A 27972-nucleotide genomic window follows, 5' to 3' on the forward strand; every position below is an offset into this window, starting at 1 on the left:
TTTCCATGCCTTTGTTTTCCAACCTTTTTCACGGCGCGACTCCCTTCAGTCTAAACAAAAATTGGCAACCCCTAGCGTCTCTATTTCTAATAATTTGTATTTATTAGAATCTATGAACTAAAATTGTGAAGTTATTTCAAGTAATTTTACCTTATTTACACCGGAAAATAAGTGCTAATGCCATCCATAAATTGTTTCACACCAATTTCGAGCATTTTTAGACCCCTTTCCATTGTCACTCTTATTACTGAGGCAGCGGAGCAAATCGGGAAGCTGAACGAGGGCACAGAGGACCAGTGGCGTAGCGTGGGTAACAGCCGCCCGGGGCGGAAGAAAATTTTGCCGCCCTCTTGTTTAGGGTACTCATTCTAATCGGTCCGAATCGTAGGTGCGACATTTTTTTTGTTATGGAATTATCATCATCATCCCAGCCTATACACGTCCCACTGCTGGGCACGCACAGTCCTCCTTTCAGAATCAGAACACTTGGGCCGTAGTTCTCACGCGGGCCCAGTGCGGATTGGGAACTTCACACGCACCATTAAATTTTTATGGTTTTTTGCCGCCCCATAAATGTGCCGCCCGGCACGTCACTGCGGCACCTTCTTATTGTTAGTGGCATAAAGGTGTAGGTACTGTGGGGACTGTAACTTGGTAATTAATTAATTATATATTAATATTTAGAATTGGTAGCACTTATAAATAGATTACATAAAATGGCACCAGCCGCTTAGGCTATCGGAAGCAATCTGCGCTCCCGGCATGTATACCGCTGTCAATCGGTTTTAAAGTCAAATTCTAGAAAAACAATATAAAAATCCTATCCTTTTATACAAAACTAGGTTAATCTAACCTGCCAGGTGGTCAGTTTTACCACCTGCCAGCGGTATACAGCCTAGTTCCTACAGTACATATATTTTTGACGTGTTGGTAGCGTACATATTACTATTTATGTCCTTGTCTGTACCATTGTCCCAGGACGGCGAGATTGTGATGTCGTGGAACCTGGCGCTGTTCCTGCCCCGCGGCGTGCGCGCGCCGTTCGCGGCGGCGGTGAGCGGGCTGCTGGGCGCCGCCGTCGCCGCGCCCGGCCGCCTGCCCGCCATGCTCGCCGGGGAGATCGCACAGAAACTCTTCCAGTCAGTATATGGTTGCCATATAGCTAAATAAAACATCAATTCAGAGATCACCCTAAAAGGTCTGACATTTTTTGTAAGTTTGACGTAGCTTGAACGATGCACTTGAGTTCGAAGTAAAAAAATTGAGATCTCTTTAGCTGTAATTTATCCTGTTTTAAATTTGTTTTGGAAGAAGTATCATTGTATTACTTTCAAAAAATCCCGACACTTGCAGAGTCCCGTCGCTTACTAAATATGTCTATGGCTACCTCATATTTAGTTGACAACTTATTCCAACATATGCAGGTCGATTCACAAGAGCTGGCATGAATGAACGAAAGTTTTAGACATTTTTGTAGGAAAATGACAGATCCATGACATTTTCACATTTGTGTGAAGTGTATTACAAATAGGTAACAGACAGATACTTTCATTCGCTCATTCAATCCATTCATGCCAGCTCTCCTGAATCGCTCTGTTTAAATAAGATAGTGAAGCATTGTTTTTTAATTGGATGATTATTATTAGTATTGATTTGCAATTGGATTAAGATTTTGCATGCCAGTGGCAGAGTACCATAATAATATTCTTCTGACATGTGCGAAATGGATAATAAATAAAAACATCTCGACGGAGTTAAGCCCTTAAAAAACAACAGTCCTGGATCTGCCATTGTATAGTCACCAGCACCAATATCTGACAGAACAAAGCGTACATAAATAAATAAATATCACGGGGAAATTAACACCAATTGACCTAGTCCCAAAGTAAGCTTAGCAAAGCTTGTGTTATGGGTACTAAGCAACGGATAAATATAATTATATAGATAGACACGTACTTAAATACATATTAAACACCCAGGACCCGAGAACAAACATTCGTATTTTTCATACAAATATCTGCCCCGATATGGGAATCGCACCCGGGACCTTCGTAGTCAGGTTCTCTAACTACTAGGCCATCTGGTCGTCATAAATATCTGACACAACTCTATTTCTAGGGCCAGTAGGACGTGTCGGATATTTTTGCACGCTCCACCGTGGCAGATATTAATGCAGGTGACTCTACAGATGTAGCAATTTAAATATTTGTTACAGAATGACAGAGCAGATCCACACTCGCATGCCGGTGCTGAAGCCCGGTGACCTGGAGCCCCGGCCGGGGCGACGCGGGGGCCGGGAGGCGCGGGGGGCGCGCCGCCCGCGCTTCAGTTCGTCAACGCGCTCTGCAAGGTCATCGCCCTCAACCCTGCACTAGACGAACAGGTCAGACCTGTTTATCATGTTACTAGCTTTAGCTTTATCGCGGCTTCGATTCTGTGGAAGAAAACATTGGCAACCTCATCCCATGTGAATTCACAAAATTTCATTAGGAATATGTCTGCCAAATGTCAAGTCTCTAGCTTCAGTGATTTTAGCCGTGCGTTGTCTGTCAGCCAGTCATGTTACTCTTTTATACATAAACAGAAGATAGATTGTAGAAATGTAGACGGAACGAGCTAATTATTAAATACTCCATTTTTGATTACCAACATACAAGTTTCATCTAATTTAAAAACGATTGATAACATTCCTATGGCATTGTGTCACCATCCCTTGCAGCAAACTCTCCAACACACATAAAAGATGAAACTACATGATGCGAAAGAGACACGGCTTATGATTTTTTTTTATTATTTTAAACGGATACGGATTGGTCTCTAATGGACGCTGGAATACAATGTCGACTGTAAATTTATTTTCTAAGGGTTACATTGTACTTTCAGAATTGATCGGGGTTGACACACTATTGCATAACAGCGTCCCTATCTCACTTGATGTAAGTGCAGATGCTTGATGTAGCTTCCACATTCGCTTCCATTTCTATTTTCACCGTTGTTCGCTTCTATCTGACAGCTTACAACTATTACAGATAACGCTCCTCCGACGCAACTTGCTGCGGCTACTAGGCGTAGGAGAGTTCAGCGCGGCGGCGGAGTGGCACGACCCGTGCGCCACGTGCGTACTCAGCGAGGTCATCTGCAAGGTGTGCAATCTGTGCCGGGACCTTGACCTGTGCCGCGAGACTAACGTCAACACCGACGGCGACGTGTGAGTACCGTTTCCCGCGCAGTCACGCCACGACACTTAAGAATAAATAACAGTCTAGTATAGTACCCGGCTGTTCACCTATACACACCTATTTACCTATATATTTATAGAGGTAAAACTCCTTGGGATAAAACCTGAAAAAAAAAACAGTCCTGTAAGAACGCGTGGAGTATCAAGTTTTTTTTTATTCGACTGGATGTCAAACGAGCAAGTGGGTCTCCTGATGGTAAGATCACCACCGCCCAAAAACATCTGCAACACCAGGGGTATTGCAGATGCGTTGCCAACCTAGAGACCTAAGATGGGATACCTCAAGTGCCAGTAATTTCACCAACTGTCTTACTCTCCACGCCGAAACACAACAGTGCAAGCACTGCTGCTTCACGACAGGATTAGCGAGCAAGATGGTGGTAGCAATCCGGGCGTACCTTGCACAAGGTCCTACCACCTGCAAAGCTGAAATTAATATTAAATATTCAGGTTTGCTATCCCTTGAAATTGCCGAGGAATCAAACCTTATAGGATACTTCCAGTTATCCTAGAAACTTTTGAAATCTGTTATGAAGACGGCTCTTAGATCACAACCAATAAGAGCCTGAAAAATATATATTTTTGTCTGCCTGTCTTTATCCGTAACCACCTAAAATTACCTCACACTGTGATCGTTTTGCTTACGAGAGTGGCTCTGCTAACACTATATTCGTAGATACTACAAATTTGTACGAAACTTGGTGCTACGCTAGCTGGTGCGCGGGTGCACGGAACGGGCGCACGCCTGCGGGCGCAAGTACAGTTAAATCCGTCGCCGCGCGCAGTTAGCGCTGCTTTTTAGGGTTCCGTACCCAAAGGGTGCCAACGGAACCCGATTACTGAGACTCCGCTGTAACAGGGCTCTTATCTCTTGAATCGTAATAGTTAAACACTTGAAATTTTCACAGATTACCTATGTATGTATTACTGGTGGCCGCTATAACAACAAATATACTAAAAACAATAAATAAATATTTAAGGTGGGCTCCCATACAACAAACTTGATTTTTTGTGCCGTTTTTTGCTAATGTCTAATGTTGTATAGATAATGGTACGGAACCCTTCGTGCGCGAGTCCGAATCGCACTTGGCCGGTTTTTTTTCACCCGCTCCGTGCAAACGTCAGCTAGCGTAGGTCCTTATGGTGTTAGTATCCTATTGTGAGGTGGTCACCTGTCCGCAGTCCAGTGTGCGTGTGCCAGTGCGGCGCGCCGTACGACAGCCAGGAGCTGGAGTGGCGGCTCACGGAGGCCATGAATCGGCGCGCCATGGCCTATACTCTGCAGGACCTCATCTGCGCGCGCTGCCACCAGGTCAGGCACTATTTTATATACCCACCAGTAGTAATAGAAAAAAAAACAACTATAAAATAGGAAAACTAATTAATCTATATGTATAAGTGTGTGAGGAAAACAATTTGTCAATGAACTACTCAACCCTTTTCTTAGCAAGTTGAAATAAGTTTAGGTACTAGATTCAAGCCTCGTTGGATTCTTGTAGACTTTAGTTAATCTAAAATTATGTGTTAAAGATACAATACCAAGAAAAGGGCTTTTCCTAGTTTCGCTCAGCGAAGCTTTTCAATTGATACGTCTTCTTCCAAATACATCCATACAGTATGTATGGATATACTATACTTACTAATATAATAAATGCGAAAGTGTGTTTGTGTGTATGTTTGTCCGTCTTTCACGTCGAAACGGAGCTACGGATCGACGTGATTTTTGGCATAGAAATAGTTTATGGGCCAGAGAGTGACATAGGCTACTTTTTATCCCGAAAATATGCCCAGTTCCCGAGGGAACAGCGCGCGATAACCGAATTCTACGCGGGCGAAGCCGCGGGAAAAAGTTGTTTTATTATAAATGAATCCCCACCGTAAATTGAAAAGGACTACATTTAAATCTTTTATTTTTCTAATACTTGATAGAAGGTTCCTTTGGTAAAAAATGCGTAGATTTTTTTCCTAAATCTTGTAAAAATGCCACAAATAGGACTTATCACGTTAAACATACGAATAATATTTACCTCGACGTTTCGACCACATTACAGCCGTGGTCACGAGTAGACTGAAGTGTGGGGTGTCAAGCGTGCCTAGCAGCGCGAGTTCCTTGAACTACCCGCATTTGCTCACAAATAGTACCGGCACTCGTATCTCAAACTACCCGCACTTGGTCATTTTTATTTGTCACCACATTACACCGATGCACAACACTAACAACGTCCGAACGACATCGAGGTAAATATTATTCGTGTGTTTGTGGTGTGTTTAGCGTGATAAGTCCTGTTTGTGGTATTTTGACGAAAAAAATAAAATAAAATCACGAAAGAGGAGTGTTTCACCACCTAGTGATTAATTTTAATTGACGGATAAATGTGATGTCTCCGTCTATTCAAACAAAACAAACAGAGACAGCATCACATTTATCCGTCAAATAAATTTTATTATGGATGGTAAAACAGAGGGTTAATCTTGTAAAAATCAAGTAAGTAGTTTAGTTAGTCGTATCATTGCTACGAGTAGAACGTGAACAATATTCTAATATTATTTTTCAATACTGGTTGGCTTTATTCTACCTACCTACCTACCTGCTACCAGTTGGTTTCGCATATTATACCAATACTTATGTATTTTGTCAAGAAACGTCGGTAATCATCTTAATATATTTCCACATGAAGCTACAAGATTTACAAATAAATATTCATTTTTTTCGATATTATACCAATACTTATGTATTTGTCAAGAAACGTCAGTAATCATCTTATTATTTCCACATGAACTACAAGATTTACAAATAAATATTCATTTAATTTCATTTCAAGTGTTTAAAAAATGTTTACTTCGAATGGCGACATCAATTAATTTCCATTTAGCCATTTTCAGTGCTAGTTGGTTAAGTGGTCTCTAATAATTTGTAACATTCTATTGCCATCAATAAACATGTACTGTCTCTACGATCGAGTGCAAATTAGACATCATCAAGCAAGGAGGCTCCAACCCACAAACTAGTTTATTTGGTTCCGATAAACAGTAGTTCCAGTTCTAACAAAAGTAAATTAAAGAACAATTTGCTAGCGAGTTGGATTCTTCTTGTTATTGTTGTTGTACCTATGTGCAATTGTGTTTCAGTTAATTGTATTTAGTGTGTCACATCCATTATACCCCTAGGTACCATCAGACAAATATGTGGTCTACCACCCTAAAGTTGATAATCGTTTGCATATCAATAGACATGTCAACACAACATGTAAACAATAATCAACTTCCAACTTTTTTGTTTTTGTCAACCGGTCACTTTTGGTTAGCAACCACTACTGCCAATGACTCCTGACAGCAGCAAAAGCAGTTTATAAGAAACAGTTTCTAAATGTTATGTTGGATGCCGTGAAGTGCTTGTTGCATACCTAAAATAGACATACACAGACATTGAGACAATACAGGTTGGATCCAAGGGAGAGACAAAACAATAATGCCAATAGACATGTCTGACAACTTGAAAGTTCAACTTTAGCAACATATTCATTTGATACGAACTTGTTTAAAAATTGATAGACCACTTATTTGGCTGATGATACATAACACTTTAAAAGTTGACTGCTCCTCAATTAAAGGACTGTTCTGAGCAGTATCAATAAATCACATTTAATATTTGTACAGGTGAAGCGTGACAACTTATCAACAGTCTGTGACTGTGCCGGAGACTTCAGCCTGCTCATGCCAGTCAAGGAGGTGCTCACTCAACTGGAGACATTCAAGTCTATCGCAGAATACTACAAGATGCCACTGCTACTAGAACAAATTGATTTTCATCTGAATAACATGTGATATAGCTTTAAGTAATAATAAAATTGTTTTACTCTTTTTACTTCTGCTTTTATTTTGCAATGGGTGATGGTGATAAGGCATGGAATATTTACACAATAAATTTTTATTACATTATAATTAGAAACCATTACATAATTAACAAATTTTAATATTACACTTAGTATAGGATTAGAGGGTACTCCTTTCATCACTTGGCGTTTGTCCCAAACCTTTGGCTACCTCACTAATGCACACCCATTGGCCATCATTGCCTTCTCGCCACAGACTGACTTTGTTGTCACCGCCTGAAATGGCAAGAATGTTACCAGTCAAAGACCAGCTTACACTCCAGACAACATCATCAAAGGTGTTCAGTATTGTGGGTGTCCAGGATATGTTGTCATCACTGGTCCAGATGACAACTCTTTTATCCTGGGAGCAGCTGGCAATGACAGAGCGCTGCAATCCAAGTGATGGTGCCCAAGCCACATCTCGCACCCAGTCCATGTGCATTTCCAGGCGGTTCTCTTCAACCCATTGGTCCCCTTGCTCTCTCCATATCTAAAACAAACCAATGTTATCATCAATTCCACTAATATTATATGTAAATGCAAAAGTTTGTCAGTCTGTTTGTTTGTTTGCATGGACAAGCGGCCCGTTACCCTAAAGTGCCCATGGCCCCTTACAGGTTGAGATGGCCCTGTTTATCAGGCTATTTTTTATCTAGTCACCATGCATAGATTTCAAAGAATTAATTAAGTTATAGATAAGAGCTACATAACATATCCAGCAGATGTACAAAACAGACTCCATAGGTAACAAACAGGTAATGCCCACCAACCTTGATCAGGTTATCGCACCCTCCAGAGACGATTCTCTTAGGAGCGTCCTTATTATTAAGCGGGTCCAAGTTGAGCTCGGCGGAGATGGCGGGGCACCAGCTGATGCAGTTGACGCCGATGGCATGCGCGCCGGAGATCTTCTTCACGTCCCAGTTGCCGTCCTGCGTGTAAGTGAGCACGGATAAAGAACCGTCTGAGCTGCAGCACGCAAGCGCCAACCCGTACTCCGCCGGCGCCCACGCCACTGAATTCACCGAGCTCTCGTGACCAGCATACTCATGTAATTTCGTCCATTCTCCGGTTTCCTTCCATATAATTACTTTCCTGTCGTAAGAACACGAAGCCAACAGGTTTCCAAACTTCGGGTGAGCCCACGCCACTTGCCACACGGGACCGAAGTGGCCCTTTAGATCAGCTGCGAGTGTTTGGGTACCGCTTTTGATGTCATAGATCTTCACAGAGTTATCCGACGAACACGTGGCCAGTCTCAACCCATAGTAATCGAGTTCAGCGTCATGTATCATGTCCTCATGACCGGTATCAATAGTATTTAATACAGTTATCATTTTGTTAAAATTTTCACAATTTTTTTTGGAATAAAGTACGGCACAAACAGCAAATTAGCGAGCGGGCTGTCAAAAAAGTTGACGTGGAATGTAATGCTACTATAGCTAAATAGTTTTCGATGTAGCAACATTGTTTTTTTATTTTTCACGGCATTTACCGGTTTATATTATACTACATTATTATTTATTCAGATTAGCAACACTCGCTCAAAGTGTCATTTGATTGTCAAGTTCAAGTTGTAATTTTTCAGATTCAGAACTTAAAATAGTTGGAAAATATCTATACGAAAATTTACAGAAATTATGATAGCTTGTTACTTTGTAAAGTAACAGAACAGAATGGCTGCAACCGACGGCGGATATATAGACAGTTTAAGCAGCCTGTTACAGCAGGATTACCGCGGTGTAAATGTACGTAAATAGGTCAAAGATTATCAAAATAAACGACAATTTGTTATCCACATAACGAATACCTGTTGTTTGCAGATAGCAGTTTATGCACTAGCCACTGCAGGCCTAGCCGTATCGATTCACAAGATCCGCCCGGTAAATATAGATATCTCGTCATAGTTCTTTATTTATACCTTCATTACATAACTATGATGTTTTATGTGATCAGGTTAGCAAGTTTTCGAAAGCGAGTCAAGTTCCGGAGCACTTCATCAGGCGCCACGAGCCGCTGCGAGGGCAGTTCGCGGGCGTGCAGCACTCGCCCGTGCGCGTGCTGGTGCAGCACCGCGCGCCGCTCTACCTGCCCCTGTGGCACTCCAGCAAACCGCCGCTGCCAGTCAAGGTCGCGCTCCGGCGCCGCTCTATGAATGACTATAAAGCGTGACTTTGACACACTTGAGACACTGCCAAGATAAAAAAAAAACATTACCTAACTTTTTTTGCAGCTGTGGGGTGTTGACATTGTGAGTGGGAATGCTGTCAACTGGCTGGAGTGTGTGGCGCGAGGGCAGCAGGTGACCCTGAAGCCCATCGCCAGGGACAAAGATAGCCTGGTTTCTACAGTGCTGTTGCATTTACCACAAGAAAAGGTGTATTTACCTTTATATTTCCTATAAACTAGATAAGTCTCTGTGTATATACCTGTTTGCTGTCTGTTGGTGTGCAATAAAGAGTTATTGTATTGTATGCAAAAAGGAGCAAAGCAATCCTCAAATCTTATACAACTGAAACACAACAGAAGCATGCATATTCCCAAAAATATGTTCATTTTCATAGTACATGTATGTGTACTAATAAGGTCATAATTATCTATGACTTATTTGAAAAGTCTTATCCTGAAACCAGTTAGAGAGGAGGTAGTTTATTATGTGTATGTGGTGGATTTAATGACCTTATTAACTATGCAGACTATCCTTTACATATAGTTATTGTTTTTACTGACAACTATCCTCAAATACAAAGCATGACTGTAGTATTTAACCTCCTCTTAGACATGTCCTATTTGTATAGATGACTTTGTTCTTTCATTTTCAGACTAAAAAAGTGGAAACTTTAGATATTGGGCAGAAACTTGTAGAACTTGGCTTTGCTAAAGCCTCAGTGCCATTAAAGATCCAGAAGAACACCATTGAGTCTAAACTAGCACCAGTTTTGTTGTCAGCAGAACAGCATGCAAAGAATTACCGCAATGGCATCTGGTCAGATAGTTTGCCTCCTCTCCCTGTATATGTTGTGTACTGGAGGAAAGGATCGCAGTTACTAGCAGGGCTGGTTTTACTGACAGTTAGTAAACTGGTTGATTTGGTGAAGCTTGCTTCAAGAAGTGCCTTTGTTGGAGTGAAGTACCTGGCTTTGAGGCCACTGAGATCTCGCAAGCCAGTGCAAGCGTCATGAAGCATTTATAAACTTTTATTTAAATTCTGGTTTTATAAAATACCAAAAGGTTTACATTCATGTAACTTATTGGTGATTCAATGAACTAGTTCTTCCAATTTTTTTTTTAACATTTAATTGTACATGTTACAATTGTCTTTTGTATATATTGTTGGCAATAAAATTACTAACTAAATGAAATTTGTTTTGGCTTAATTCTTGTACTTTGGTATAAGCATCACAAACAGATCTAATAATGATTAAGATGAAAATTAAGGGTTAGGAGTTTTTAGGAAATTTATCATCCATGCATTCAGCTCAATCATGTAACTTTCGGAAAGTTTTTGATGATTTGGAGTCCATATATTGTCTTAAATTTAGAGAAACTTTCGGAAATCCCATCCTTATTAATGTTATAAATGAAAATCGGTTTGTTTGCTTCGCAATAATAATAGGATACCTTTCATCCCGAAAATGAATTGTTCGCGAGGGCGCGTGATAAACGAAACTTTTCGTAGACGGCGACCCGGGCAATAAGTAAATAGGTATTTTAATAAAAGCATTCTAATTCGATTCTTGGAAGCTGCTACGTCGATCTGAGATGAAGTTTCTTTACTGTTAATGGGGTCTGTTAATAATGTAAAACAAATTTGTGTAAAAAAGCACTGTTTATTCAAATTAAATAGTATATATTACATTAAAATATATATCTTAATTAAAATAGCAAATGGAAAAGTACAACTAAATAAAACTATTGAAATAATATCTTTTAAAACTCGTTTTTGTAATTATAAACAACACCTTAAAATTTTGCCCTATAAAAATAAACTGTCACATCAGAAGTAAACAAAATGTACAGCTAATTTCCGACAAAAATACTGCTTTTGATAAAAAAAAGTAATTATGACCTCTGGATATAAAAATACAAAAAGCAAGTCTGATCCCGTGTGAAGTTAGCGCACCAGGTTTAAAAAAGTGAATGTCGAAAAATATAGTCGAGGTGGGTTTCGTTCACGGTCACAGTGATGTTAATAAATTCGATTTTTCAGCAGCAAACGGTCAGTCTACGATATTATTGCTATCAATGCTCTCGACATGCTAACAATCTTGAAGGTCGCGAATTTTTTTGTCGGGGAGCCATTGATTTACGATATGACGATTTAGCATGCAAAGTTGAATGTGGACTCAACTAAGCTCGTTTGCTTCGCTATGTTGGTACGAACTGAAAAACACGTGAAGTGTGATGGTGCGAGGCGGGGACCGGCGTGGGGTCGTCAGAGGATGGAGCAGCGCGACAGCCAGGAGGCCGGCTTGCGTTGCATGTCGCTGGCTTTGATCGGGTGCGCGCCGCTGCGGGACGGAGGGTTGCTCGCCTCCTGCACAACAACACACCATTAGTACAATTATACAAGTTGATAAAACAACCGCCATTAAATAGGGTGTAGAGTAGATACACTACCAAATAAAATCAAGTAAGTTTTAATTTTTGAACCAATTGACGAACTTTTACAGAGCTGTCGAATCACGTTTCTCCCATAAATTTTAACAACTGAATAAAATGATTCAACTCTAAACATAAACATTGGCAGACTGGTTTTATAAATAAATAAATTCAAACGTCATACACAAAAAATACGGGCTACCTGTATGGGTATAGGAAAAAACTTAAGCAGAGCTATACAGCCGACAATGAAGATAAAAGCTTTAAAAACGGTACTTTCTGGTAATCAGAGCTACTGCAAAGCTACTGACGCATTTTTTATCAGCGCCTTATCATGCAGGACTCTGTGCATTGAAACAAAACCAAACTAACATGAGTCATTTTTAACGGGACTTCCATCTGCTACTTATTTTCAGTTATTAATATCTGGATAAAAATAGATAAGTATAAGCTTTTGAATATTTTTGAATTCATGAGAATTACTGTGGAGCACCTTAATGGTTTTTTTTTAGCTCATTCAAAGTCAAAGTCAAAGTCTAAGTCAAAATATTATCAAATATCAATATAATAAATAATATCATATCTTTATTCAATTTAGGCTATAACAAGCACTTATGAATGTCAAAAAAAATCTACCACCGGTTCGGAAAAACCTCTGTTGGGAAGAATCCGGCAAGAAACTCAACAAGGTATATTTTTTTTAAACATAATTACAATATTATTAAATTTACATTTGATCAAGGAAGCTGTTTTAGGTAGGTATTTAGTTTGAACAAGGAAACTAAACTTAGGCTTTGGACCACTACATCTGCCATATCTATTGTGCTACAAAAGTTTATGATTATGATGAAAAAGGATGTTAATTTCATTGTTTTGTGACATGCTGCAGACAGCATTTGAAACTCTGTAGCCTTGCCAGATATGTACTACTCAATGATTCTCAATTAAATTGCTAATATTGTGTCTTTGTCAATGTGATGATACAATTTCATCGATAGTATCGATGGAGCTATACTTTGAAGAATTGAATTGAATTGATGATACAATTGGTTATTAATGGGAAAGGAATTTTAGTCTAGTCACTAGACTCCAGTAGTAATAAACTGTTTGATGCATGTTACATAATGCATAAACACATGATGATCTTGTGATACATACAATCACACAACAAGCCAAGCCATGCCTTGTCAAGATATGATTAATGATTGATAAGATAGGTAACTCAAAACAGAACTGTACTTTACAAAGAAATTACACAAAAACCCATTCATGGGAAAGTTGTATTGATAAATGAATCTATATTAGGGGTTATACATAAATTATGTCAAACATTGTGACAAAAAGAGGGAGGTGGGCTGAAAATGGTCAAAATTGGTGTGACATAATTTATGGATGGCCCTTTAATTGGAATGACATGAATGACCTATAATTTTACTGTTATCATAATAATAATATAACACCAACACTAAGGAAAAAAACACAACATTCTATCCATTTACCTTCTGTTTTCAAGACAGCCATGAAACAAAAAAGTTCAGTTAAAAACTATGACATTAAAAATCTGTAAGACAGTCATTGTGTATTCTAATGTAAACAAATACACAGACAGATTTTTTTAATTAAATTGTCCATGTAGTGATTACTCTATAAAAGGTCTGCTTATGATCAGCAATAAGTTAACATATGTAGCCCAATTTTTTTAATATTTTTCAAGATATCCTTTTTAACTATTTTATGACTTATCAATATGATATCCTATTTAACTAAATATTGTTGACTCCAAGAGTTGTTATTATGTTAATAGAACATACCTGTTTCTTTTCCATTTTGGCTTTGATGTCCCTCGCCAGTGTATAGAATGCTGATTCCACATTTAATGAATCTTTTGCTGATGTCTCTACAAATTTGATCTGATATTCTACAGCTAACTGTTCACCTCGCTCCTTTGAAACCTGTTTACCAAAATTATGTTAATGTACGATTAACTGATATTAAATAAATAATAATACTTTATCATGTGGGTCAATACTTAATTTTAGATATAATGACTAATTTTCTACCAAAAACAAGCAAGCTTCTAGCAAGGGTCTTTTTCAAAACTAAAAGAATTAGTAAATCAAAGACACAACATATAAAAAATGTTAATACCATTCTCTTAGCATCTAGATCACACTTATTGCCCAGGATCATTTTCTCCACATCAGCACTGGCATTTTCCTCTATGTTTCTTATCCAATTTTTAATATTTTCAAAACTTTTCTCATTTGTAACATCATAAACAAGCATTATGCCCATTGAGCCACGATAATAGGCGGTTGTGATTGTACGGAATCGTTCTTGGCCTGCAGTGTCCCTGGAATCAAAGAAACATTGTATAATTTGTTCACAATCATACAAAGGATATTATTTGGCAATCTATACCAACCATATTTGTAACTTTACTTTTTTCCCGTCAAGGTCTATTGTCCGAATTTTAAAGTCGATACCTGAAAATTACAACCAGAAATTAAATTGGAGAGTACTAATTAAAATTAGTGTGTATGATGTCATGAACAGTTCATTCATTAATTCGATAAGGGTTTCGTTTATCGCGTAGCCGCACCCAGTTCGATGTTCCACGCTGCCACAAAAAATCACAAAGAACGAGAAAACAAAAAGCCCTCATCACTGACAAATTACATGGGAAAAAACGAACAAGTTATCTGACAATAACCTTTGGTGCCTACACTACACTGAACACTTACCAATCGTCGATATGAATGAGATATTGAAAGCATCTTCTGAAAATCTAAATAAAATAGATGTTTTACCCACTCCCGAGTCACCTATCAAAAGTAATTTAAATAAGTAATCGTAAGTTTTTGCCATTTTTACAACAAAGTTAATATAGAATACACATATCCTTTCATTAGCATTTTTGAGTAATAGCTAGTGATGTGTCACTTTGCTATAGATAAGGTTACTGTCTTCGTCTTCAGTGCCACATAGTTACGATTACGGTTATGCGCAACACTAGTCTCAATAATCGTTATGTTTGAGATATTTTTAAAAACTTCATGTACGATGGTTGTATGGATATATTTTCTTTGCCTATTTCTAGATAAATTTGTATAGTAGTGTCAGTGTCAGTAGTAGTAAGTGTCAGTTCAGAGTTATAGTGGTGGACGCTTGGCTACGCGGCTTTTGTGTTTGTTTTATCCTATAAATAATGCTTTTGTATAGTAGTCATTAACATTTCGATAAACCAAGATGTTTTACCATGTAAGTATGAAGATAATCATACAGATCATCAACACAATATCCACGCAACTAAAACTAAGTAATGTTACAGATATCACTAGAACATGAAATTTTGTTGCATCCACGATACTTCGGTCCACAGTTGTTAGACACAGTAAAACAGAAACTTTATACGGAAGTTGAAGGAACATGTACAGGAAAGTAAGTAGTTTTTGTAGATATGTCCCTCGGATCATGATTTATTTTAACTAAGTATAGTACCTATTGCTTTAGTCCGTACGCTAATGTAATGAGCATGGAATGTACCTAAAAAAAACTTTATTCAAAATATTTTTTCAGGTACGGTTTTGTGATAGCTGTAACTACAATTGACAACATTGGGGCTGGCCTCATACAGCCAGGGCAAGGCTTTGTAGTCTACCCAATCAAATATAAGGCTATAGTTTTTAGACCATTTAAAGGAGAAGTTCTGGATGCAATTGTTACACAGGTTAACAAGGTTTGTACATGCAATTTTTATGGATGTGTTGGTGATACTAGGATTCTTTACCCTTTTGTATACTTGGGCATAGATCAGGGATGGGGAAACTGTGGCCCGCGGGCCATCTCCAGCCCGCGAAGGGTTGAAATCCGGCCCACAACCATCAAACACAAAAATTTGTCTTAACAACACAAGAAGTCTGTTAAAAACAAATAGCATGCGCACTGTCTTTCTTTAAATGGATGGACTACAGCTGCTATGCTGTATCCTCTTCTATCACATTGGATAGTTGGTTGGGACCTCTCAGTCGCACATATTCACTCGCAGCAATATTTCACTTTTTAAAATTCGACAACCGGAATTCAGGACTGATTTTTTGCAGACAACCCTATACCACCATGTTTGTAATGAAATAATCTTTATTTTCATTTAACTTTAATTCATTAACCAGACCGGTGCAAGTTACTAGTATTGATTTACCTGTATATACCTGCCTACCCAAGAGTTGTGATGGGAAAAAAACAGGCATGCTAAAGTTTTCATATTCTATGGACTTCATACTTTCGATTGGTATGGAATTTGTCTATTAACCAACCGTTAAAAAAAATGATTTTAATTATTAATTAATCATATTCTGGACTGAAATTTTTTAGACAACCCATATGCAATATACAGTGGTGGCCATGTAATTAAGAACGATTTGAAGTTCCAGATTATTTTTAACTAAATCATGTCATGTGTAGTCGTGGGTCCTTCTTAGAAGTAACTAGTTACGTTATGAAATAGCCACATGAATAGAGCAAACGGGATTTAGAATAAAGAATAAAATTACTGTCATTTTTTTACAAATTTTGTTTTTATTCTCTTTAGTAACAAATTCAAATAGTAATGAAGCTGGACAAATAATTAAGAACGATTCTTTAACTGTTCGAAAGTTTTTTTATTTGAAACTTAGATTAACTAAATCACACTAACGTGAAGTTTGTACAGAAAAAAAGCAATGTAATACATTTTAACTAAAATTAATAGTTAGTAGCATGTCCACGGCTTTTTATTACTGCCTTACACCGGCGAGGCATTGAATCTATCAATTTTTGACATTTCGCAAGAGAGATAGAGTTCCATTCTTCTAAGAATACGTCATACAGTTCTCTTAAATTGCCACACTGTCGATTTGAAACTTTTTTCTTGACTTCGCACCAAAGATGCTCTATTGGGTTAAGATCGGGGCTGTTGGCTGGCCAATCTAAGACAGAAACTGATTGCGATGTGAGAGTATGCTTGGGATCATTGTCGTGCTGGAATGTCCAAATAACCGGAAGCACGCCTTCAGCATATGGTAACATTGTTTCTTCCAGTATGTTTTTGTATTGAAATTGATCCATGTTTCGTTCTATCAGCCTAACAGGTCCAACACCATGTCCAGAAAACATCCCCAAATTTTTACATTTCCCCCGTCATGCTTTAAAGTTACTTTTGTGTACTTTGGGTCGAATGCTTTATTTGGAGGCCGTTTTACATATCGTTTGCCATCAGAACATACCCTATTTATTTTTGTCTCGTCAGAAAAAATAACGTTTTTCCACTGTCTGACTGTCCAGTTTACATATCTTCTTGCAAATGCAAGCCGGGCTTGCCTATGACACCGTTTCAACATAGGCACCTTCCTTGCTATCCTTCCGTGCAACTTTTCTTCTACCAAACGCATTCGAATACTGCGTGCCAAGATTGCTGAAGGGTTGTTTTCGCCAAAATATTCTTTTCTCAACTCATTAGACCCTTTAAAAGAATTTTGTTTTGCCAAACGAACGATATTTCGATTATCTCGACGAGATGACTTTCTTTGTCTAGGTACACGCGGAACATTTGAAGTAGTTTGATACGTAGCAAAATGCTTTATGGCGTGGAAAACCATAGTTTTTGAACATTGCAGATGATCGGCTATGTGTTTATACGACCAATTCTTGTCGCGAAGTTTTAGTATTACTTTTCTTGTAGATTTATCACAACTTTTATTTTTCCCCGTTGTTTTTATATGAAGCAATCGCCTTAAAGACTTTTGCGGCACTAAATGGCGCCAAAATTATTCAAATAATAACCTAAAACCACAAAGCGGCGGTCCGTTCTCTATTTAAATTTGAATAAAAAATAAACTATTCAGCGTTCTTAATTATATGACCAGCCAGTAAGTAGTAATACTAGGTTTAGATGTAATATATAAAGTTTATCTATTTATTTTTTAGCCAATTATATGTATAAATGAATTTACCGCTAGTAAGGAAAAGTTTTACGATACCGAGAGAATTACAAAAATATACATGCAGTTAGTAACACTTGTCAGTTTGAAAAAATCTTCTCTATAAAAATCGTTCTTAATTATATGACCACAACTGTATTTATTGACATATTAAATTTAATATAAAATATTTTTCATCCATTAACCAGTTTGGTGAAGGTCATTCATTCTTAAACGGATCTTTAACTAATTAGCTTTTCTGATTGAATGGTGGATAACTCAATACTGTTGAGCAATTGCAAAATATATGGAAAAGATTGATAAATTGTTCCTGCTTCAATCAATAATTTTTCTATTTGCAGGTGGGCATGTTTGCTCAAATTGGACCATTAAGCTGTTTTATATCTCATCATGTAAGTTATCTTAAAGAAATGCTAATCACATGCAAGGCCGGATTAACTGCGGCTAATCCAGCCTGAAGACAGGGAATCCAATCAATCAATTTAACACTTGTTTATTGTTCCCAGTCAATCCCAGCAGACATGGAGTTCTGTCCAAATGTGAATCCACCATGCTACAAGAGCAAGCAAGAAGACAATGTGATCCAGGAGGAGGATGTTATCAGATTAAAGATTGTGGGCACCAGAGTTGATGCTACTGGTATTGTAAGTATCCTAGATGCAACAACAAGCATTACTCGAAATAAGTCATTGGTGATTTGTAGATATAATTTTTACATTCATTCTACATAGAGAAGGCAAATTTATAGGAATAACTTTTCTATGTGAGGATTTTTAATTATTGGGTTTTTTCAGGGGCAGACAATCAATTTAGCTTGGTGTTATCTCTGGCCAAATGCATGTTTCCTAGTTAGGTACTTTGTACTGAATCTTATTTACTTGGATATTTTGTACTGAATGTTTTTTTGTTTGTTTCAGTTTGCTATTGGGACCCTGATGGACGATTATTTAGGATTAGTGACACAGTGAATAAGTGATATGAACTCTGAAGTTTCAAATAAAATAACAGAAATTATTCAGTATTTATTTGGCATTCAAATAATGGGGTAAAGTTCCATACATAATGTAACAAAACAATTTATTAAAAAAGGACAATATTTGGACACTTTCAGTCTATTAGGGCAGCATGAGTGCGGTGGTTCATGTAAAACCTATTGATCATGATTTTATTCTATAATTAAAGTCTTAAATCTATAAGAAACAAGTCAATTACGAAATATTGTCATTCCTATTAGCGCTGAACTTTAACATACTTAAATATATTCAAAAGATAAATTTCGTTGCACACAGCTAACCAATACATGATACACAAACAAAACACCTGGTGAGGTACAGAAGCTGAAGCTAAGTGTTTCCTCGAATGCCAAATGTTGCATTAGCTCTAGTGCTTTTAAATACTGTCTTCTATCTTGCGTAGAGACCTTTGCGTCGATGAGTTATTCATTATCCTAGTCATAATTATGTACAAAATGTTAATAGTTAAATTATAAAAAGTAATTAAATTTGTCAAAAGTAAAATTATCCAAAGGGACGATTCAAAATCTTTGGTTCACTTGTTTCTCCTCATTATGTACAATCATCTCAATAAATAAAACCTAAACAAACTATTTATTACAATGCAATATGGCCTCTAAATAAATAATACTCAATATGAGATCAGAAACACAAGTAAGCAAACAATTCTAAAATTGCTCAACAGGCTGAAACAAATCATACAGAAGAGTACAATAAGCATACAAGCTACAGACATACTTGTACAGTCAGCAACAAAAATATCCAGAGCCAAAATATGTATACTTACAGGAACTTATTGCCTGAACATTAAGGTTGTTTATTCATATTTTTTGCACTTTGGCTGTATTCATGTTTTTGTTGCTGACTGTACACACCTCCATAATATAATTTGCTACACCAACAGTGTATAGGGCCTTACATTATCTAAGATCATTAGCGTAAAATGCATAAATTTCAGTTAGATTCTATATCATGTATAACCATAAAATATTGATTTATAACATTGTGCATATCAGTATAGTATATAATAGATGATATATAATTTGTAAACAATAAGTAATCATCTTGCAGTCACAATAAATTTGCACAAGTTGCTCACTGCATATGAGACGCCAAGAACAATGAACCGCCTGGCGTCGAAGCCTGGAACTGAAACACTGACTAGCATTTCATTTAGGCATGTAACATCGTTCTCGCTTGTTCACAAGGCACAACACAAGATCTCTGGGGAAACAAATGGTGCAATCGTAACTAGGGGAATGACAATCAAAGGATTAATCTGGACTCTGGATATTCCATATGCAAGTGAATGTACATTTGAGCATGACATTTCGCAGTATACAATGCAATTATCTATAGTGAATAGAAAATTATATTATTTGGAAATTTCAATACCATTGGAAAATCCATAATCAGAAATATTTCTGAATCAGGGGATATGAAGATTGTTTATGACTGATATAGCTAGTTTTACGACTATGAATGAATTTTAAATACAGGACATAAGAAGGGTTCGTAAGCTTATTAGGGGCTATGTATGAGTGATGAAGGATGCCTAGCGAGTATCAACATTTACTTACGTATCTAACCATATTTGCTATGATGGTACATTACATACGTATGAGCATTGCTGAGCTTGGTTTTGTCAAAGAAGATAGTCATATTTAATTCCACTGGGAATCGAAGTTTGGACCACCTCTCGGACTTGCTAATCCAATAGTAGTCAATGTTCATGTGTAACATCTTACAGGGCTACCTTTCGTGGCCGCACTAATATTTGAACTAATCGAAATCGCACTCGCAGAAACGAATTGTAAAGTGAGTAAAATCGTTGCGCGTTTTCTTTATTATTCCGATGTAGAATTTTATTTTCTAGGCCACAAAATAGACAATGCAAGTCTTAGATTTAGAGTAAAATGTCGACACAGGCAGATCGTAAAGTTACCGTCGTAGAGAAGGGATAGATTAGATTAATGTTACACTATCTAACTGCGGAATATATTTCTTAACACTCAATAGTCTAAACTGTAACATTTATCGATAACACCATTAATTTAACAGCAATAATACTGACAGCTTTATAATAAAGAAGTCTATAAGAGTGGAATATAATGATTACTTTATATAGTGGATTGAATTTCCTGAGCTATGGTTAACTATGATTATGATTATGTTGATTTTTGCTTCCCCGTCCCCTGGTAACTGAAATCGTCCATCCTGACACTCGGAACCGAACACCACTATACCTGATTGCTCTTGTGATCTGAAGTAAACGCGGATTAATACAGTTGAATTGATATGCTTCTCGCTAATTAATAAAATAAAGCTATATATCATTTATTCCGATTCTATAAACTCTCTGGATCGACGGCGTCGTCGTAGGTTAAACCTGCCGCCGAAGCGACGATGTTCCGTTCATTTTCAAGATCTATCGAATGCTTCAGATCATTTACTTTTTCGTGGCACGCTGGGTTTCCTGCGCGCGAGTGTAACACCAAGTCCATCAATCTATCTTTGATACTTTAAGTAGAGTTGTCCTCATGTGACCTCGAGTCGTTTCCATCTTAGAGGCTCGCATCCAGACAAGATTTACGTTGAAATTCAACTATCGATTGTAACTAACGGAAGACCAACACAATGTTAAACGGCACTTTCAAAGTCAATCATTAGATTGCTTAAACATGTAACCATGATCCGTTGTACTTCGTATTCAGTTCAGTTCACTGGTGAAGTTTCGGTGTGACAGCGCAGACAGGTGGCATGTAGTGTTCAGTCAGTCTCCTCAGCCTCTATGCGGACGCCGCTGGGCGCTCACTGCCGGACGTGGAAGCACTGGCACTAGGCGTGCGGGTGTCACGAGGCGGGGGCGGCGCGCGCGCCCGCGCCGCACGGGTCGGCGGGCGGCGCCACGGCCGGCGACACCGGCCCGCGGACCGCCTCGATGTAATCCTTTATTAGCGTCGCGATCTGGTACGCCTGTGGGAACAGTGGATGGTTTAATAAAGGCTGACGGAAATACTGCGGTATAACACTTAATGGTAAAGACTGTAACCCGCATTAGTCAGCAGCTGGTCGTTTTTAGGGGAGCACTGACCTGGTCGGTGGACAGCACGAGCTTGGCGTGCTTGCGCTCGGCGCGCGTGACCAGCAGCAGCGCGCGCGGGCGGGCGACACGGCCAGCAGCTGGTCGTGGTCGTGCGACACGAGCGCCGCGCGTGATCCGCGCCGCAGCAGCGTCAGCCCGCGCGCGTCCACGCCCAGCCACAGCGCGCGCGGCCAGTTCGACGTAAACGATTGCTGTAAATTACATTTCACTTAAAAAAATAGTCCAAAATTTTGATGTTTTACTATGTTGTCAAACCGATTGAATGGTATTATGATTGGTTTTTTGGAGTCTTTTTGTATTTTTTATTTCAACTCCAAATTTTTTTACTATCACGATACGTTACTTTTACGGGTATCCCGTGAAACCATATCGAAAATACAAACTGAGACATGGATGCTCAGAAAAACCAGAAAAAGAGACCAGAGAAATTCGTGTCTATATTCCTGTCCAGCAGTGGTGTAGGGGTTATAGCACGCAGCACGGATTGCTGAGGACCTGGGTTCGATTCCCAGTGCTGGTCTCTTTTTGAAGCGTGATTAACCGAATCTCGTCTGCATAGGTTTTTTTTTAGGAGTTCGATATTCACACTTCGCTCATAGATGGTCCGTATTTCGCGGCTTAAGGTAGCATTTAAGTGTTGGTGATCGTGATCGCGACAGGCGACGCAACACGCCAATATCGAAAGGCTACAAGACTAGGTCTCACCATGACATCAAAGATGGTGGCCCTGGTGAGCGGCCAGGAGCTGGCTAGTGTGAGCGCGCGCTGCATGGCGGCGTGGGGGGCGTCCCGCGCAGCGCCAGGTGGTGCAGGCGCACGGCGGGCGCCGGCAGCGCCAGCCGCGCGGGCAGCACGGCCGCCGCCGCCGCCGCGCACTCCTCGCCGCCGCCCGCGCACTCGCCGCCCACCACTTGCGCGTGCAGCGCTGCCACCATCACCTGCACAAAAACACACCACGCAACATGTACAGGGTGTAACATTCATATCGGTCAATATGGGAAACTCTCAAACTATAACATATACGAAGATCGGTTCTTATGAGCCATGTCATCGATTTTAGTAACCAGAAAAACTGCATTCATACTTTAAAAAAAACTTGTACTCAGCTCGGGACTAGGACCCGGACGTTTTCAAAATAAAACTTACATTATTTCTATTTGGATATCGATAGTGTAGGGCATAAGGTTCAAAAGGTATTGCTGGGTGGGATAGAACCGGTCGTAGTTTTTTTTTTTTGACATTCATAAGTGCTTCTTATAGCCTAAATTGAATAAAGATATTTTGACTTTGAATTTGATGATTTCTACGTCGCTCGTTTTATTTTCCAGAGAAAATTTGTGTTCCATGCATATTCCCTATTGCGGCTGCGGGGACTTGACCCGAGCGGAGACGCGGCGCAATTTATTTGTTCTTTGGAATCGTAACGCTCATAGCATTGTATAGCGGTTAACGGGCAATGCAATTAGAAAATCGGTTGTCGCGTAGTCGGTAGCCCGGATGCCATTTTTTTATAATATACTTAAAATTTCTGGGCTAGAAGGTAACAATGCGGTTTGAATCGTGAAATTTTTTAAACTTTATCAAAAAGGCGACTCACCGCTTCGTCAGTCTCGATGGGCAGGCGGTCGTGCCTGATAGAGTGCAGCACTTGGTAATACAGTAATTCCATCTCAGCTGTGCAGGCCGTGTGCAGCGGCCGCTCGCCCAGGAACAGACGCTTCTTGAATACTAGTCTAAAACACAAGGATAATTAGTCAATTGGATAGAGATAGTTGAAGGCAAGGCCTCGCCTAGCCATCCCTATACGTATAATGGGTGGTTAACAAGAGATGAGGTATTGTCTAAAGCGCAGCCACTCGCTATCGCATTTATCATTTCTTTCTACCCTAATCTCATATAACTATGTACTGGATTATGGAAAGACGCGGTGTAAAAAAATGGGATTTCGAATGTGTTAGACAATACAGTTCTGTTCGTTCTGGTGGCCAAGTATTTTTTTTATATAAAAGCTAATACGATGATTTATAATAACAGTATTAAAATTACTTTGTAATTATGATTACAAAAAGCAAAGTTTTAATTATAGTCATTGAGTCTGAGTTTGTCATGGTTATTAAGTAAGTAGATATTCAGTTAGATTCAAACAAAATTGATCACCTACTTAGTACAATCAACCAACGCACAATTTATTTAAACTTTTACTAACTGAAGGAGCGGCCATACCGCTGTTTAAAAAACGGCGACGGTACGGAATCGCAGAGACGCATCGTATGCGCACCGTTTTTTTGCATGCTTTCCACACCGCTGCATAAAATACGCAAACGGTGCGGAAACGCAGTGACGTGCCGTAAACGTCACGACTTTTGTTCGGTAAAGTCCTGACGCTTACGGCACGTCACTGCGATTCCGTACCGTCACCGTTTTTTAAACAGCGGTGTGGCCGCTCCTTTATACCGTATGATAATCGTCTCCTGGGTCGTGAGTTCAACCAGAATCGGCCCAATATGAATCTGGCCGCAGTTCAGCCTTGTAGGCGGTATTAGTATAGGTACCTGCAAGCGGCGGCGGTGGCGCCGGCCTTCTCCCAGCGGGCCAACACATCCCCGACCCGCTCGGCGCCGCCCAGCGCGCGCTCGCCCGCCCCCGCCGGCGTCGAGTTCGCGCACACCTCGTATAGCGCGTAACCTGTGTACACATCAGTATGAACGAATATGATCTAACCTAAACAATTTTTAATATGAGATCAATCAAGACTCAATCATCAATCTACATTGTGAACGAAATTTCAACTCAGTGAGACCAATAGAAGTAATTAAATTCGACTTTTGACTCGTAGATTTTAACTGACAACCTGACACGGTAAGTTAAAGCCAATAAAAATGTGTTTCTGATGTCAGACATATTAATTTAAAGAAACAAGTGAATTCAATGAATAATTGTCTGTCCAGGCAGGAGCGTTACTATAATCGCTTTTATACACACATAGGTACAGTACAGTCAGAAAAAAATACCCTTATTGTGGCACGGACCGTCGTAATATAGCGCAATTATTTTGAGTGATTTATTTTTGTAACAGTATTATTTATAGCATTTAATGAACTATCAACAAATTATTTTGCTAACCCACGACTTAACCTACCTCATCCTAAGCGGCTTAGGGCGCGAGTGAGCAAAGTAATCTGGGGGCACGGTAGTGCCCCCGCCAAGTCGAGCAAAACAAAAACAAAGGCACGGCCGTACCATACTTTTCTCGAAGCCATTCAGGCTATTTTCAACATTGTTTATAGTTCATTGATATGGACCTCGTTAAGAAACGCCTGATTAATTAAATTACAGCATGTCGGTTATTGACCTGTGGCCGCGTCGCTGAGGCCGATCTTCTCCCGCAGCATGGCCACGAGGTGGTCTGCGGTGGCGGCGGGCCCGAACACCAGCCCCAGCTGCTTCCCGTCCAGCAGCAGCACGCGCACGTGCAGCGGCCGCCGCGCCGCCGCGCACAGCAGCTCCTCCTTGGAGGGGGCCGCCGCGCGCCGGGGCACTTGGGCTATGCTCAGCGCCACCTAGTGACAGTTTAATATATTCAAATCATAGCTGTTGCCCGCAACGCCGTCCGCGTTCAACCCATCTGTGCGCACGGCGCTATGTGTTGGTAAACACACAAACAAACACGTAAAAGAACACGTATTGCGCTGTCTGACGAGGACGGCCGCGTCACTACCACACAAATTATAACCTAATCATAATTAACTATAACTTTTTGTTGGTTATATTTAATATAACCACCAAAAAGTTGGAAACCCCCGACTTTGTCACTTCAAAGTTCAATATTTAAAAAACGGCTGAACCGATTTTGATAAAACATGTCTAAGAACCATCGCTATAAAACCTGCTTTCAAATCGGTCCACCCGTTTAAGAGCTACGGTGCCATAGACAGACAGACAGACACACACACACAGACACACTTAGCGGTCAAACTTATAACACCCCTCTTTTTGCGTCGGGGGTTAAAAACTGTATGCTTAAAAGCGCATGCACACAGCGCCGCACGCACAGATGAGTTGAACTATCTGTATTATATATCTATCTGTATTATGAAACGTTTCAACAAGAATTAAACGGAATCCTGAAAGACTGGTCCATGTTTGTATTCCTAGGACAGCTTTATATAGAAAACATTGCTTTGCCATGTGTATGAAAATTTTTAACAAGCTACCGAAAAGCATACGGGAGCTACCCCTGAATATATTTAAAAAATATACTACAGTGTAGGCGATTTTCTGTCGCAAGATAGTTTCTAGTACAGTTGTTTTTAGTGTTAGCAAATGTAATTTGCATGCTAGTATAAGAAAATTGTACAAATAGCAGGATAAGAAACCTTTTGTCTCATTACCATCTAATGACAGTTGATGTAACTACTTATTCTATGCAAATAAATCTTAATCTTAATCTAATCTTAATCTTAATTATGATATGTTTCCCGTGTGCACCGACCTGTTCGGCGCGGCGCGCGAACTTGCCCTCCTCGCCGGCGTGCAGCGCGGTGCCCCGGTAGCGCAGGTGAGCCAGCAGCAGCCGCCGCACCGGCTTGGTGGGGGGCAGCGCCGCGCCCACCGCCGCGCACAGCAGCGCCCAGTGCCGCGCCGACACGCGCGACGCCGGCTCCGGGTGCTCCGTCGTCTGGACACAATAGACAATAGTACAATAGTACACATCAGGACCGGGAACCTCCAACTATATTGGTCTAACAATATTCTGTTTGGTTTAATTTTTATCATTCAATACATATATAATTTTACATACAAACTTATACAAAACATTACTTATGTGTGCAGCAAGAGAGCAAAGGTGTTGTTTATTCCTGGGATTGTTGATTTTAAATCCAGAGTAAGCGAAGGCTTCTATATTTGAATTACGAGTGTCACAAGCAATTTTAGGTTAGAATTCTGAGCGCAGCGAGGGATTCAAACACATGAGATGCAAAAATACTTTGATCTTGTGTGTCATATGTTTGTTTGTTTCACCTCAGCAGCGAGAACATACATATTAAAGGTAAAAAAAATCTACAACATGAAAAAATTTAAATATAAAAGCCCCATGCGTTCGTCGCTCTCGCTCTGCCGGCTGCTGTCTCTGTCGCACGCACCTGCTTGATGAGCTGCACGTACAGCTCGCTGAGCAGCGTGTCCTTCTGCAGACAGCGCTGCAGCAGCGCCTGCGCGAGCGCCACGCGGTCGTCGCTCTCGCTCTCCTGGCTGCTGACGCTGTTGTTGTTTGCCAGGTTAGTGGTGCTGCCCTCGTTCGTGTTCAGACCGGCGTGACTCATTATATCCTGTTGACAAAATAGGAATGAAAACAAATCATCGTAAAATCTCTTGGGCTTACCTCAGAAAATGATACTTAAAGCACCAACATTTTAGCAATACGGTCGGAATAATCGTACCGCACGTGATAGCATCGTGTCGCTACATTAGTGCTCTTGGCAAGTAAAGTGAATTGACGCGGCATTACTGCATTAATGAATTGTGAAGGCACCCTGAACAGCTGCATGAAAGTACATGGGACATGAACGGCAAAAGCCAAGCACGATAACAATTTACAAAAAGTTTACCACAACGAACCACTTCAGCAGTCCATGGTGGGGCATGCGGCTAACCTTGAATATCTGCATGGCGGCGACCTCTTCAGCCTCGTTGAGCTTGGTGAGGCTGTGCGGCAGCGTGCGCGACCAGCACCAGTAGCCGGCCGGGAAGCCCTTGTAGCACTCGCCCTGCGTCTCCGCCGCCATGTCCAGACGGACCTTCTCGAGTCTATGCTTGCTTAGTCTGTGGACAATCATGGTATCATCAAGGAAATATGCTAGCGTTCCTTGTATTTGTACTCTCTTGTTGGTGATAGTGGATGTCAAATAAAAAGAAAGAGGGAACTCTGCCAGCATCAACGATACTTGTCAAAGGGGGATTGTTTTAAATAATTTGTTTTGTAGTTGTCAATAAGATAGAGATATCCAACGTGCCGACTTTTAGTGCCATGACTTTAAACAGCTAACGGAGTTCCTGAATTGTCGAAACTGTCATCTTAATCCTTGGCCTATCAGGTTGCTGAGCAGAAGCCACCTCTCAGAATGGGATGCCCTCGACTGTAGTTCCTACGCGGACTCAG

General features: G+C 39.9%; 7 protein-coding genes across 7 annotated transcripts in view; 4 read left to right on the forward strand and 3 right to left on the reverse strand.

Moving 5' to 3' along the window:
- Positions 1 to 933: 933 nt before the first annotated feature.
- Positions 934 to 3104, forward strand: LOC141432551 (uncharacterized). Its single transcript, XM_074094161.1, has 3 exons — positions 934 to 1139; positions 2216 to 2383; positions 3030 to 3104. The coding sequence occupies exons 1-2, from the start codon at positions 952 to 954 to the stop codon at positions 2373 to 2375; spliced, it is 348 nt and encodes a 115-aa protein (XP_073950262.1). The 5' UTR covers positions 934 to 951; the 3' UTR covers positions 2376 to 2383; positions 3030 to 3104.
- LOC141432973 (DNA polymerase epsilon catalytic subunit 1-like) lies at positions 2838 to 7103 on the forward strand. Its single transcript, XM_074094811.1, has 4 exons — positions 2838 to 2846; positions 3030 to 3208; positions 4421 to 4550; positions 6896 to 7103. The coding sequence occupies exons 1-4, from the start codon at positions 2838 to 2840 to the stop codon at positions 7061 to 7063; spliced, it is 486 nt and encodes a 161-aa protein (XP_073950912.1). The 3' UTR covers positions 7064 to 7103.
- Positions 7104 to 7148: 45 nt separating this feature from the next.
- Positions 7149 to 8554, reverse strand: LOC141432545 (protein SEC13 homolog). The gene is made up of 2 exons (XM_074094156.1): positions 7884 to 8554; positions 7149 to 7603 (listed from the first exon to the last, which is right to left on the reverse strand). The coding sequence occupies exons 1-2, from the start codon at positions 8448 to 8450 to the stop codon at positions 7232 to 7234; spliced, it is 939 nt and encodes a 312-aa protein (XP_073950257.1). The 5' UTR covers positions 8451 to 8554; the 3' UTR covers positions 7149 to 7231.
- A 93-nt stretch (positions 8555 to 8647) lies between these two features.
- Positions 8648 to 10475, forward strand: LOC141432546 (protein C3orf33 homolog). Its single transcript, XM_074094157.1, has 5 exons — positions 8648 to 8861; positions 8937 to 8996; positions 9070 to 9243; positions 9347 to 9490; positions 9936 to 10475. Exons 1-5 carry the CDS (start codon positions 8790 to 8792, stop codon positions 10293 to 10295), a joined length of 810 nt encoding a protein of 269 aa, XP_073950258.1. The 5' UTR covers positions 8648 to 8789; the 3' UTR covers positions 10296 to 10475.
- A 455-nt stretch (positions 10476 to 10930) lies between these two features.
- LOC141432547 (ras-related protein Rab-8A-like) lies at positions 10931 to 14664 on the reverse strand. The gene is made up of 5 exons (XM_074094158.1): positions 14460 to 14664; positions 14141 to 14201; positions 13864 to 14068; positions 13527 to 13667; positions 10931 to 11650 (listed from the first exon to the last, which is right to left on the reverse strand). Exons 1-5 carry the CDS (start codon positions 14581 to 14583, stop codon positions 11549 to 11551), a joined length of 633 nt encoding a protein of 210 aa, XP_073950259.1. The 5' UTR covers positions 14584 to 14664; the 3' UTR covers positions 10931 to 11548.
- Positions 14665 to 14870: 206 nt separating this feature from the next.
- Positions 14871 to 18707, forward strand: LOC141432550 (DNA-directed RNA polymerase II subunit RPB7-like). Its single transcript, XM_074094160.1, has 6 exons — positions 14871 to 14976; positions 15047 to 15156; positions 15295 to 15454; positions 18035 to 18085; positions 18200 to 18337; positions 18611 to 18707. The coding sequence occupies exons 1-6, from the start codon at positions 14965 to 14967 to the stop codon at positions 18659 to 18661; spliced, it is 522 nt and encodes a 173-aa protein (XP_073950261.1). The 5' UTR covers positions 14871 to 14964; the 3' UTR covers positions 18662 to 18707.
- The window catches only part of LOC141432543 (uncharacterized), a 74617-nt gene continuing 65347 nt past the window's right edge, over positions 18703 to 27972 (reverse strand). The window contains 11 exon segments of the mRNA XM_074094151.1: positions 18703 to 21682; positions 21801 to 21871; positions 21874 to 22003; positions 22518 to 22597; positions 22600 to 22750; positions 23410 to 23545; positions 24365 to 24497; positions 25165 to 25372; positions 26305 to 26490; positions 26957 to 27142; positions 27467 to 27635. Of these exon segments, the coding sequence (XP_073950252.1) occupies positions 21560 to 21682; positions 21801 to 21871; positions 21874 to 22003; positions 22518 to 22597; positions 22600 to 22750; positions 23410 to 23545; positions 24365 to 24497; positions 25165 to 25372; positions 26305 to 26490; positions 26957 to 27142; positions 27467 to 27635 (1573 nt within the window). The 3' untranslated portion in view covers positions 18703 to 21559.

This window comes from Choristoneura fumiferana, chromosome 11, assembly GCF_025370935.1.
Source record: "Choristoneura fumiferana chromosome 11, NRCan_CFum_1, whole genome shotgun sequence".
In the NCBI taxonomy this organism is placed as follows: Eukaryota; Metazoa; Arthropoda; class Insecta; order Lepidoptera; family Tortricidae; genus Choristoneura; species Choristoneura fumiferana.